Source organism: Astyanax mexicanus, chromosome 10 (genome assembly GCF_023375975.1).
Source record: "Astyanax mexicanus isolate ESR-SI-001 chromosome 10, AstMex3_surface, whole genome shotgun sequence".
NCBI classification, from domain to species: domain Eukaryota; kingdom Metazoa; phylum Chordata; class Actinopteri; order Characiformes; family Acestrorhamphidae; genus Astyanax; species Astyanax mexicanus.
This window is the reverse complement of record NC_064417.1, coordinates 52389270-52403180: the sequence shown is the minus strand read 5'-3', so window position 1 is coordinate 52403180 and position 13911 is coordinate 52389270. Positions and strand designations below refer to the sequence as shown.

The 13911-nt window shown below is 36.6% G+C and overlaps 1 protein-coding gene across 4 annotated transcripts in view; it reads right to left on the bottom strand.

Moving 5' to 3' along the window:
* Positions 1-7250: 7250 nt before the first annotated feature.
* pcdh19 (protocadherin 19) overlaps positions 7251-13911 on the bottom strand; it is a 149329-nt gene continuing 142668 nt past the window's right edge. For all 4 annotated transcript variants that reach the window (XM_015605691.3, XM_022683648.2, XM_007248791.4 and 1 more), the window contains exon 5: positions 7251-11922. In XM_015605691.3, the coding sequence (XP_015461177.3) occupies positions 11360-11922 (563 nt within the window). In that variant the 3' untranslated portion in view covers positions 7251-11359. The remainder of the gene's footprint in view (positions 11923-13911) is intronic.

Sequence of the window (13911 nt, the reverse complement as noted above, 5' to 3'; positions counted from 1 at the left end):
TATCTATTTAATGAGATCTAACGTAGATTTGTAATTGAGTAGATCTAAAACACCACTCACTCCAACTCTCAGCTCAAGTAAAATGACATTCTAGTCAAGGAACATCTCTACTTGAATAGATCTAAAGTAGATCTACAGTATAATTAAGTAGATCTAAAAGTAGATCTCTATTTAATGAGATCTAAGGTAGATCTATAATTGAGTAGATCTAATGTAGATCTCTAACTTTTGTAGATCTAAGGTAAATCTCAACTTGAGTAGATCTAAAGTAGATCTCTGGTTGAGTAGATCTAAAAGTACATCTTGATTTAAGTGGATTCAAAGTGGATTTGTAGTCAAGTCTGTACTTGAGTAAATCTAAAGTAGGTCTCCACTTAAGTAGCTCTGAAATAGATCTTGATTGATATATTTTGATTAGATATAAAGCAGACCTGTACTTAAGAAAGATGTAAAGACGTTAGGCTCATTTGGGCATTCCTTAAATACTGAGCCCTCTACTTGAGTAGAAAGTAGATCTAAAGTAGATCATAATGAAAACAAACAAAGTGAAAAAGAACAATATAATAAACAGAATTCAGATCGCAAAAGATACTAGAAATATGGAGGGTCAAACAAAGCAGCAAAACAGAGAACAAGTTAAACATGGGGTTTATATATACACAAACACACACACACAGGCAAAGATCACCTGGGGGAACATAACGAGGGGGCGGGGTTACAAATAAGAGACAAGTGGGAACACTAATGACAAGGCGGGGCTTGTTCAGAAATCAAGGAAGGAAGAGACTGGGGAAATTTATCTCCATGTGAGAGATTTAAGGAGAATAACAAAATCTGCAAACATGTCAAACATGGTGGTGGTAGTGTAGTGTGATGGTCTGAGGCTGCTTTGTTGCTTTAGGACCCAGACAACTTGCTGTAATTGATGGAAAATCCAAAAAATAACCCAATAATAACCATAATTAAAAAATAACCCAAATTCAGTTACATTCAGTTCATCATTAAATTAATTTATGTTAGGAAAGCATTTTATAGCACTACTGGAGAGAAGCTAGCAGCTAGAAATAGGCTAGCGGCCTAAAAAGCACTGACCAGATCATTTTTCAGTATAAATTAAATAAGTCATTTTGCTAAACTTTCTGCAAATATCAGGTCAATGTTTAAATGCTTTACTCAGTAATTCAGAGCTAAGGAAAAATGGTTAAAATTTGTCTATGGACTACCCACCTCTGTGTGTAAGTAACTATAGGTTTAAATAGGATCTCCGGTGGATTTTGTGTTTTACAAAGACTCTAAGACTAGGTCAGTGGCTGAACTGCACTTAGCAGGTCATTATTACACATGTTGTAAAAGAACACATGACACTGCAAAGACTGTAATTAGTGTAAAAATGTCTTCATTTAAAATTTTTCTAAATGTTTCTAACTGTTGTCCGTCTCGCTGCCTCCTGGTGATATGTTTGCATGTATGAATATTCATGAGCAAGAGTTGAAATCCTAATGTTTCTCCCGCCCACTCCTCCACTGGATTAAAGCAGCGTTATACTGGATCACCGATTCATTGATACTAGAGACCACAACTTAACACTTAAAATGAATGAAAAAACGAAGGAATGAAAGCTTTAATATTTAGTGTAATCTAATTATTAAGAGATACTCTCATGTTTGCCCATCGACAGGACGAATAAAAAGCTAAATTAATCCGGGAATCGAGAGAATCGGGCCGGTACGCTCAGCCCCGTGACGCCGGGCGTCCGTCTGAAAGCTGCTTATCTTTCCTGCTGAGTGTTCTGTCTTTTTCCTCCCAGCACGACTCCTCCTTCACTCCAGCTGCATTTCCTTACCGCCGCCATGTCCTCCACTTACAGTGGGCTGGAATAGGTTTGAGGTGTCTATTGAATGAAAATGTCAGAGAAGCTTTTGATTTTGTCGCCTTTTTTGCCGCGATGATGGCCACTTTAATAATTGGCCGTCAAAATAGCCTGAAAATGAAAAAGTAGCGCACAAAGCCGGCAGCATGTGAGCGCAGCGCCGCTTTAAAGGGCCTTTCCACGCGTTTGTCTTGTGTTTTCTTCAAGGTGACCTTTGTGAGATATATTTACTCGAGGATTTTAAGAGCATTTGTTGTTGGAACCCTAAACAGGACTTTTAGTACAAAAAACGTCTAAACCCCAAGTCACATTTAAGGCGTTACAGGAATGAAACTCGAATCCTGGTGGGTAGTAATCCTGCTTTTGTCTTGGTGGAGATTTCAGCAGTATGATGCTCATCCACATGTTTTATTATGTGTCATAATAAAAGTCTCCTAATAATAGATAATCATTGATTATTCATAACCCGTTTCAGTCAGGCTTCCTGGATCAAATGCTAAATAATAATAAAAAAAATAATAAAAACAGAGAAAAAAAATCTGCTTAAAAAGACATACAACCCAATTCAGTGTTATTTTACTTTTATTTATGTATTGTGTCATTTTTGTAAATTTCTCATTTCTAGCCTTTGTTATATGTGTACAATATATTTTAAAATGAGGGTTGAAAATGAGTTATTATGTATCATGTCCCCATTTTTTTTTATTCATTGATGCGGACATTAAAGGACATAAAACAGTGAGTTTTGAAACCTAATTTTTTTTAGTGCTTTATCCTGCTTATTATTATTATTTTTTTTTTTTAGGAAATGAAGGAATTTAGTAATAAAAAAAATAAGGCTTTCCATAATAAAATACTTATAATTGTGGTAAAATGCTAAAAAAAAAAAAAAAAAAAAAAAAAAAAGATTTAACTAAACATAAAAAAATGTTTTAAAAAAGTCAGAAAACCTAAAGAATTAAGCCTGGTATTTCACTTTTATTTATTTATTTGTGTTGGTTTTGTGATTTCTAGTTCTAGTGTTCTTTATTACATATACAGGCCTTTGATATATGTGGATAGTATATTGTAAAACGTGGGCTCTTTAAAAAAACAAAATAACTGTTTTAATTATTCCCCCAACCAAACAAATAAAAAAATTGCCCCCTTTTTATTTTATTTTATTTTATTCATTGGTGAGGTCAATGAAGGATTCATTCCCAAATTGAGTACATAACCTTAAATATTTTCCATACTTCATCCTTCTATCATTTTTTGAGGAAATTAAGGGATTTATTAAAATATGAAACTATGACATGCCATAATAAAAGCCTCATAATGGTAGATTAAATTTTAAACTGAAATTTTAAACTGATAAAAAAAAAAAACGCAAAACATGTTTAGAAAAGACATAAAAGCTAATGAAGTGAGCACATTATTTCACTTTTATTAATTCATTTGTGTTGTTTTTTGTGGTTTTCAGTTCTAGTGTTCTTATTAACATATACAGGCATTTGGTATGTGTGTATAGTATATTGTAAAACGTGGGGTCTTTAAAAAAACTAAAAACTGTTTTAATTTTTCCACCAAACAAACAAAATTCCCACATTTCTTTTTCAATTATTCATTGGTGAGGTCATTGAAGGATTTTTTGAGGAAATTAACGCATTTCACTGAAGCATATATAGGCAATATATGGCATGCCATAATAAAAGCCTTGTAATCGTAGGAAAATGCTAAAAAAAAAATTGTTTAAAAAGTCTAAATTATTTATTCATTTTTATGTTGTTTTTGTGATTTTTTTTTCATTTTTTATAGTGTTCTTCTATACATATAAAGGCCTTTGGTATATGTGTACAGAATATGGTAAAATGTGGCGTCTTTAAAATTATTCCCTTAAACAAACAAACAAAAATAAAAATCAGTAATCAGACTACAGAGTAAATTGCAAGTTTTGAAATGTAATAATTTTCCGTAATTTATCCTGGTTATATATTTTTTTAAACATATAGTTTTTGTTTTATAGGAAGTTGCTGAATTCAGTAAAATGTAAAAAATATATATATATATATATCGTGCCATAATAAAAGCCCTCTAATGGTGGAGAGCCATTGGTTATTCATAGCCCATTTCCCTCCCGCTTCCTGCTCCCGGGGCCCGTGACTGCTATCTATTTTGACAGATCTGTAGCATCATGTTTCACTGGGTGAGGATCCAAGGAATAATGTATTTGACAATAATGGCATGTATCATCCACTCGGGCTAATTAAAAAGACCAGTCGTCTGAAATAGACACTCCTCCACTGGATCGCTCCCAAACGCCGTCTTTACTCTGGCAGCTTTTAGCGTAGCTACTTTACTGCCCTCCTTCACTTCAGCTCCTAAACACAGACAATCTGCAGATATAACACTGCCTTCAAGTGTTCTTCAGGACTCCCTACTTCCTGCTGACGAGGTCGGAGGTCGTAATCACAACTTAACATGTGCTGGAGTGTTTTTTGGTCGGGTGGAAACGGACGCCATTAGGAAAATCCTTTTGATTAAACTTTTGGTCTTTTATCATAAAAAAGAGGCTTTATTTTGCTCTACTCCAAGAGAATGAAGCAAAAAAAGACACACATTAGATGAGTGATGTTTTTATCCCATTAGAAACGTGAATTATTCTAGAATTTTACTGTTTTTCACTCACGTATCGCTAGTTATAGTTGTATTATTTATCTAATAACAACCTGTTTAAGTGTTTAACCTAACAAAGTGTTTAAGTGTGTTAAGCAGTTTACAATACATAAAATAAAACCGTCTGCATTAATTTATTGAATTTATTTATCATTTTAACCCTTTCAGACCTGAATAATCTCCAGTGATGGAAAAATGTATTCTGAAATTGTCACGTCTGGTGCTGTTAGCTCCTCTGTCCCTTCCACACCCAGCTCTAACGGAGGTTCTCAGGTCAACAACTACATTACCCAGAATGCACCACCCGCTGACATCACGCACTCACCTGATCACGTGACACCTCACCTGCTTCCTCCAGGAAGTCCTGAATACTGATTACTGGCACTATAAAAGAGCACTCCACACAAACACCCACGCCGCGTATTGTAGGTTCTCCTCTTTACAAAGCGTTCAATATCTCTTGTCTCAGTTTATCTTGTGTATGACCTTGCCTTTGTTTTCTCGACGCCGATTATTGCCTTTGCCTCTGATACTGGATTGCTTGTGTATTACCTGGACTGTGTTTTCACTACTGCCTCTTGGATTACCTCTGACATTGGATCTCTCGTGTATGAACTCTGGACTGTCTCTCGTTTATGGTATGGTTTTGTCTACATTGCTCTGGTTTCTGGTGATTAACTGTTTTCTGTATCAACCACGTATTACATCTGTTTATTTTTATAATAAACATATATTTTTATCAGTATCTGCACGTGTCTGCAATTCTGTGCTCACCATGACAGAAATTCTGTTTTCTATGTGCAATGCATAGTAAAAAGGACTCTAATTATATTATTCTACTATAAAATCTAGTTAAATAGCTAATTAACTAATATATATATAAAAATTGTAAGCTTTTTATTTCATATATATTTGTTAATTGGATTTATTTGCTATAAACTTGGGTTATGAACTTGTTCATTGGCAGGTTCATGGTCTATTCTGATGGACAACAGCTCTTAAACAGTGTTCTGTGCAACAAAACATTTAAAAATAATGAAAATAAATTATTTGATTTATTTAATCAATTAATGATTAATTATTTCATTACAGCGCCACCATCTGGAGTAATGAAGTCTAATTGCGGGACATGTCTTATGGAGTTTAGAATTGTGCCTACGTTCCAATAAATATATTTGATGCCACATACAAAATTTATACAATATATCGCAATAACAATATTTTGTCACACCCCAGAGTGGAATCTTATTATGCTTTGCTACCGTGAACATTTTTATATCATTTTAAGTTAATTCAGCATATAAAATATAAAAATGTATATAATTTTAAGTTAGTTTACTTTATCATTGAACAAAACATTTTGGATTTATTTAATCAAAGAATGATTAATTATTTCATTATAGAACCACCATGTGGAGTAGTAATGAAGCAGTAACTTTAGCTAGTTGAATTTTGGGAAGAGTATTATATGTTTCAATATATATATATATATTTGACTTCACATATCTTGATGATAATGTATCGCAAATGAAATCGATATGATATATCGCAATTGTCACATCTGGTGCTGTTAGCTCCTCTGTTTCTCACGCACCCAGCTCTGACAGAGGTTCTCAGTCTAACAACTACATTACCCAGAACGCACCACCCGCTGACACGCACACACCTAGTCACACGTCACCTCACCTGCTCCAACCAGGAAGCCCCGAATATTAGTCTGGCACTATTTAAGGACACCTCTCACACACTTCTGTGCCGGGTATTGTTGGATTTTCCTCATTACTAAGCGTTACTATCTTTTGTCTCTGTTATCTTCGTGTATGACCTTGTTTTGTTTTTCTCGACGCCGATTTTTGGATTATCTCTGATTGTGGATATTTTTGTGTATGACCTGGACTGTTTCACGTTTGTTCGATTTTGGATTACCTCTGATGTTGGCCTGCTTGTGTTTGAACTCTGGACTGTCTCTCACTCATGGTATGGTTATTCCTACGTTGCTTCTGTTTTTCGGTGCTCTAACTCTGTTTGTACGACTACCCCTTTTTTCTGCCTGATATTTTAATAAACAACCCGTTTTACTGCATCTGCGAGTGTCTGTATTCTGTGCACACCATGACAGCAATATCGATATTTTGAGTGGAATCTTATCTTACCTCGATACTCTGAACATTTTCGTATTGCTTTTAGTTAGTTTACTTTATCATCTGAACAAAGAGAGAATGTAATAAAATAAATTATTTGATTTCATTTCATCAATTATATGTTTCAATAAATATATACATTTTTGACTTCACGTATCTTGATGATAATGTATCGCAAACAAAATTGATACAATATATCGCAATATCGATATATTGTCCCACCCCTACAGCAGGATCTCCCTTCGCCTTACTTATCGCAGTATCTTATCCTGCGTGGTTTTCGTTTTCGTTACGTTATCGAATCGTTTTGTAGAAATAATATGATTGTATCTGTTTGCAGTAGATATTTAGATCACATCGTAGCTTTTAATGAATTACAGCAAGACAAAAGATCGTTTAAAAAAGGATAATTGCAGTATGCCGAGCTCCGGTCACGCTCATTACTCCCCAACAATACACACCGGCTCCCTCGCCCCCCCGCCACAGCGGATCTATTCCATTACCAGCCATTTGACGGCAAATTAAAAAACGAGTGTGACGAAGAAACACGCGGCGGCACTGATACAATCAGACAAGAGACAAGATGGAGAACATTTAATAGTTTAATAATAAGCTGCAGTATACATTCAGTGATAAATCCGTTTTTCATGTTGCCAGAAGCTTTAGGTGAGACCAGCAAAAAACATTCAGCTACAAGGTCTATATTGTTGTCTGCGTTTTAGCCGTTTTAACCATTTGTACTTTTCCACATCATTAAAAACAGAGTAATAGTAATGTAGTAATGTAAAGCTGGAGGCCGGCCCTCGTTTCGGCCGGACGCTGCAAGATTTCTCAGTAATGTTATAATAATATACGTTTCTCGAGACCCAGAGACCCTCTGTACTAGCTTTGGGGTGGTTCCACCAAATTTGTGCAGTTCTGTGCTTGTCGTATACATACATATATATATATATATATATATATATATAAATATATACAGCTCATATATATACAGTTTATTTGATTTTACCAAACTGAAAACCTCTGAAATATAATCAAGAGGAAGATGGATGATCACAAGCCATCAAACCACCAAACTGAACTGCTTGAATTAGAATTTTTGCACCAGGAGTAAAGCAGCATAAAGTTATCCAAAAGCAGTGTGTAAGACTGGTGGAGGAGAACATGATGCCAAGATGCATTTTGATTAATTTTGCAATTTTTTGAGGTCTGAAAGCTCTGCATCTTGTTTTTTTGTGATTTCAGACATTTCTCATTTAATTTTCTGCAAATAAATGCTTTTAAATAAATGAGAATATTTTTATTTGGAATTTGGGAGAAATGTTGTCTGTATTTTATTTATAGAATAAAACAATGTTAATTTTACTCAAACATAAACCTATAAATAGCAAAATCAGAGAAACTGACTCTTAGTTTTTCACAGAGCTCTCTCTCTCTCTCTCTCTCTCTCTCTCTCTCTCTATATATATATATATATATATATATATATATGATGAATTAAGGGTGATTGGGACATGAGGTAAAACAGAATGGGACAGTTTAGTTGGTAAAAACGAGTAACAATGAATATATATAAAACATATATACCTGTCACTATAATTATAAATACATTATTGAGTTATAATACAATATGTAATACACATGACCTCAATGATGCTTTGCTTATGATTATGATTTTCTAATTAAGGAGGGACAATTAGCGTAAACGCATCAACAAGTTGGTAAGTTGGTATGGGATTTTTTATGTTTATATATATATATATATATATATATATATATATATGTATATATATTTTGTTATGCTATTATAATATTTTTATATCAGTAGCAAAAGAAATATATATAATTTATTGCTATCATTTCTGGGATTCTATTATACTATTGTCTAAAAATACATGTTTTTTATTGTGACTGGCCTGTAGGAACATATATGTTGTGTTATAATTTGGAATTTTAAGAATCGACAATATCCAATATTCATTTTTATTATCAGTTTTTAGGAAGAAATGCTGGAAATTTTTATTTAAAAAAGTTGAATTCTCTTTTCAGAAGATGTCAGTTTGGAGATACATGTTTTTCTTTGGAAAACAACAGAATATTCTGCAAATCCAAACTGATTAAATAAGGGAATCAGGATCTGAATAAAGATTTATATACATTATTAGATCAAAACTTCACAAAAATGAGTGGAACCACTTTCACCATTTGACTTCGCTCGTCTTCAGAAGCTCTCGTCTCCTCTAACCGCACTTAAATATTAAGATTAAGCAACGCGACGACCTCTTATCTCGAATGTTTCATGTTTGCCTTGAATCTTTTTTTCCGTTTATGGTTTCGTTTGCTATCTCACTCTAAGCTCGTTGCACTGACACACTACTGTTGGTGCTGAAATTGCTTCTTTTTTTTTTTGCCTTTTTTTTGTCTTTTTTACATTTTTTCTCTTTTTGCCCACACAGAAACTTGATGGCACAAGAACTGACCAATAAGAAACTCTTTTACAACAAGGTAGACTGCAATCAACAGTTGCCAGGGGGGAACACAGTGAACCAAAAAAATAAAAAATAAAATAAAATAAAAAATCCAAGATCAGCTGAAACAGAAAAAAAGCAACCATAGTTTTGATATAAAGCAAATTAAAAACAATAAAATAAAAAATAAAACAGATAAAAAACAAATGCCAGTTAATTTCAAGTATAACTTACTGATAAAATAACTACACAGCATTAAATATTCTCATTGTACATTTTTAAATTATTTATAAAATATATTTTGGCATATGTTTTTTTTTTTTCCATTTTTGTGTTTGTGTAACAAACGCTACTGTAGCTTTAGTTGAACACCAATGTTTATTTTTTTCGTTTTTAACTCTTGCAACAAAACATTAAAGGGATTGTCACATAACAACAGGTTATTAAAAATGATAATAGTAAACCCTATACAGAGTTCCACATAGCAAGACGTAAGTGACGACCCCTTCTATCCTAGCCCCATAGTCAAAATCCAAAAAAGTACAAGACCAGAGCACAAAGTTCTAGTAAACTGTGCTCCACCGGCTACAATCAAGAATGGGCACAGGAGATTTCAAAAGCAATGAGTCTGTTTTGATATATATATGCTTTATATATATATATATATATATATATATATATATATATATATATATATATATATATATATAAATCTGGGCTATTCCAGTTTTTCAGAAAGTGTGGACAGACAGCAAGAGCAAGAGTTCATTGTTATTTAAGCTCCATCGGTGATAACAAATTACTACTGTAACTGTAACGGCCTCACAGTTTTTTGTTATATTTTTTTATATTAGGGATTTTTTTTGTTTTCTGTTAAACACTGGAATGAATATCTTGAATAGGCTCGAAGGAAAACAGACGAGGTTTCGTCCGACTAGACGAACGTGTAGAGTGAAGAGCGAAGAGTGAATAGTGAAGAGGAGATTCTAGTGGAGACGAAAATGCGAAACGAAATGGGCCGAAGTCCGATCCGAGGAGCGTCCCGCGCGCTCGTGTGCCGCTGGCGTGTGCTGGGAGGAAGGCTGGGTTGGGTTGGGCAGTGCAGCATGTGGCGAAAAAGGTCTGGAAAAGGTCTGGAAAAGTCTTCAAATGCCTGGAAGTTCTCCATGTGAACTAAAACAATCCAAAACAATGGAGAATGTCTGTGGGATCGTTCTGTTGGGAGATGATTGGGCCGTTTGGCAGCTTGATGCGGACCGCGCACCGAAAGAAGGCATTATCGAAAAACGCTCTGCAATCACTTAAAAGTCTTAAAGTCTTAAAGGCAATGACTTTACAACTTAGCGACAGTACTCAGTACTCCTTACACGACTTCCTTTCTCTCTCTTGGGCGGCATCACTGGTGCACAGAAATGTCTGAAACGTCTTTTTGCGTTTCGTTTCTCGTCTTTTTTTTCCATCTCCTTTCCTTCGCCGGGTACGAACGAAAAGAATTAAAAGAAGAAATAAAAAAAACGTAAGCAAGAAAAGCAAGAAAGTGTGTGGCAGGTGAGGGCAGGGGTTGGCTTGGCATGGCTTGGTGTGTTCATAGCGTGGATTGGTGTGTCATAGCGTGGCGTGGCGTGGCGTGGCTTGGCGTAGAGTAACGTCACACGCAGCAGTACCCAACCTGGAAGGCATCACAAGTCTAGTAACCATGTCAGAGACATGTCCACAACCACAGGTATCATTGTCTGTCGTCGTTCTGCAAAGGTACGTAGAAACAGCGATAAAGGAAAAACATACAGCGTAAAACGTTAAATGTAGAACGTAGGACGACATTAACTGCTGTTACTACAGAAGCGCCATGGTCACGTGACAGCCCGAGCATCACATCCTGGACCTGGAACTCCAATTTATATATATAATAGTCCATATAGTCCAATGTCCAGGGTATTCCCAGTGTCTCTACAGTCCCATAGTCCCGGATTCTCGAAGTCTTGCGTTTTCGAAGTCCCGTAATCTCGTAGTCCCAGTTTCTCAGAGTCCCGTAATCTCGTAGTCCCGTATTCTCGCAGTCGCGCCGCCGTGTCCTAATGAAAGCTATGCTCCGCTGCATGTGTGTGCCACTCGTTCTAGCCCAAGCCGCATGATGACACGTCCTAAACACACCCAAACACACACACACACACACACTTATACGGGGAATGGCGTGTGCCCGCTACGTGGCTCGTCGCGAGTTCCAGTTAAAGCACGATGTCCTTCAGGCGTTTGCTACCGGGGGACTCCTTCTCCCGTCCGTCCTGCAGTAGCGTGTTGATCTCCCGCACCGCCGGCTCACTGTCCTTGCCCTCCGGCTGCCGCAGCAGGCTGTGGTTGGCGATGCGCTCGGCGTCTCGGCACTTTAGCGTGTTGTAGGCGGATGGCGCTTTGGACTGGGGGCTCTTGAGGTGCACGGGGGAGGTGATGGGGCTGACGGCCTCGCGCCCGTTGCCCGCCTCGCGCACCGCCCCGTTGGCTTTGGGGCTGCAGACGGCCGTCGTCTCGCCCACCCTCTTGCCCTTCGGCTCGCCGCCCCGCTCCTCCTCCGGCCCGTCCTTGCCGAAGGTGGCAAACGTCCTTTTGGTGGTGCCGCAGTCCTCGTAGTGGGGCACGTCCACGGTGGTGGCCTCGATGGACAGCGCGATCACGTTGCGCCCGTGCTCGGGGGACTTCGCCCGGGCCGGCATCGGCACCCGGGGCATCCAGCAGCGGTCCGAGTGGCCCAGGATCCGGCACTCGTCCTGGCAATGGAAACCTTCAGATGGATCTGAGACAAAAGACAGAAGACAAAAAAAGAAGAAAGAGGAAAGTGTTAAACAGCCTGTTTATACTGAAGCACTAAAAAAGGTTAATTAAGTTTCTCAACATTTTTTGATCAGTATAAAAGTTTTACAATAAAAGGACTGTAAAAGTGTCTCCATTTTTGTGAATTTTTAGTTCACTACATAATTTGAACATACAAACTGTCCCACACACCATCCCAAAATTCTCTAAAATTATCTGATATAAACTATTTTAACATTGACTTTCATTTAAAATTAAGAAGGTTTTAACTCTTTCGTGTAAAGCTGCCGTTTTTGGAGATACTTGTTTTTCATTTGATAGATATACACATGGTCAAATACACATACAACCAAATGTTCATAAGAAATAGACAAAATGTGTCTAATAGCAGGTCACCGTTGCATGTACTGTATATCTGATTGCTTATATTTTTGGAACAACATAATTTACATAAGGCTGTGACGATTTTTCTCTTCAAATTTTGCCATTTTAGCGTCAATAAGCAGAAATGATACAAAATCCAGTGTATAAAATGTTGCAGTAAACTGCCAGGGCCTTTACAGGAAACAAATGAACTAAAAACTGAAGTATTTTGTACAAAAACAAAAAAATATATATATATTCATCGAAAAATCATCAAAAAGAGGAGGTGATAGTTAGCAAACCATTCAAAAACTGAGCTTCCTAAATGAATTTCAAACGTGTACGGCAGCATTTACACACTTACAGCAAGAAAAGACACAAAAAACATAGATAACTGTTATAAATATTTAAAGTAGAAGTCTTTTTTTCTTTAGAGAAATTACAGATGAAGTCAGAGAGCGGTGAGTACTGTTTCTACACCTTCAAATAAAGACTCTTGTTTTGAAACTGGAGAAAAAAAAACTTCTACAGGAAGACGTCTGGCTGACCCACATGGAAACAGCAGCTTTAGCCTTTAGCTCTTTAGATTAGCATGATTAAGGACTGAGAATTAGAATTAGCCTGACAGGTGAAGAAGTGCCATACTATATCAATTTATAGATGCAAACACTCAAATTCTATCAAAATACGAGTCAAACAGGACTTTTTCTCTGAAAGCATCATTAGTGATATGTTGGAAAAGGGTAATTTTGTGTCTAATCTGGACTTTTTTCCCCAAATTGTGGATGATTAAGGTTTTTTTTTTTACAGTTTTCTTTCTCCACATGCTGCCAGTGTTCTCCACTGTTCTCCAGCAGTAAGGATAAATCAGGAGGCTGAGGCTCTGGTACTCTGAGTGGCTCCACTCCAGCTCCATTGTGATTGCCTCGACACTATAACTGAACTTTCTCTTTTGTCGCTTTTTGCTCTTTTTTCTTTCCCGCCTTCCTGCGACTCCACCAGCACTAAAGCTGAAGTCTGATGGTCCTCTGATGTACCAATTAAAGGGTGCATTGTTAAATCAAAAGTCCATTTCCACCCAGTGAGTAATTGTTGCTCGGCGTGTCCGGGCTCTGATGAAAAGAGAGTTTAAACAGTGCGATCAGATATTTCAGCGTGAGGGACGGTGAAAAACTACCACTATTGTTGCTCGGCGAACATCCCGCTCGCTCTCTGTCATCTCGCTGGCAGTTACAAATACGTAATGATGTTTTAAAGCTGTTGGGGGAAAGAGGAGATTTGTTGAGGCAGTGTTAGACTCTAGTCCTGCTTTGTTGTGTGTCGAGGAGAAGCTTTCAGACTGGTTTTTGTATCATTACTGAAATAAAAAGCCCCAGCATCTTCGCTCACATTGAGAAGCTGTCAGATTTTTTATTTTATTGCTTCCTTTTATTAAAAAAAACGAGAAAGAATCATTATTTTCACTCGTTTTTATTAGACGGGAAGACAGAATAAAGAAGAAAAAAGTGTTTAAAAGCTTGGTTATATTAAGGCACAGAAAGGTTACGGAGTGGGTCTTGGCTTGGACGTGATATGTGATATATGTGATATATGTGATATATGCAATATA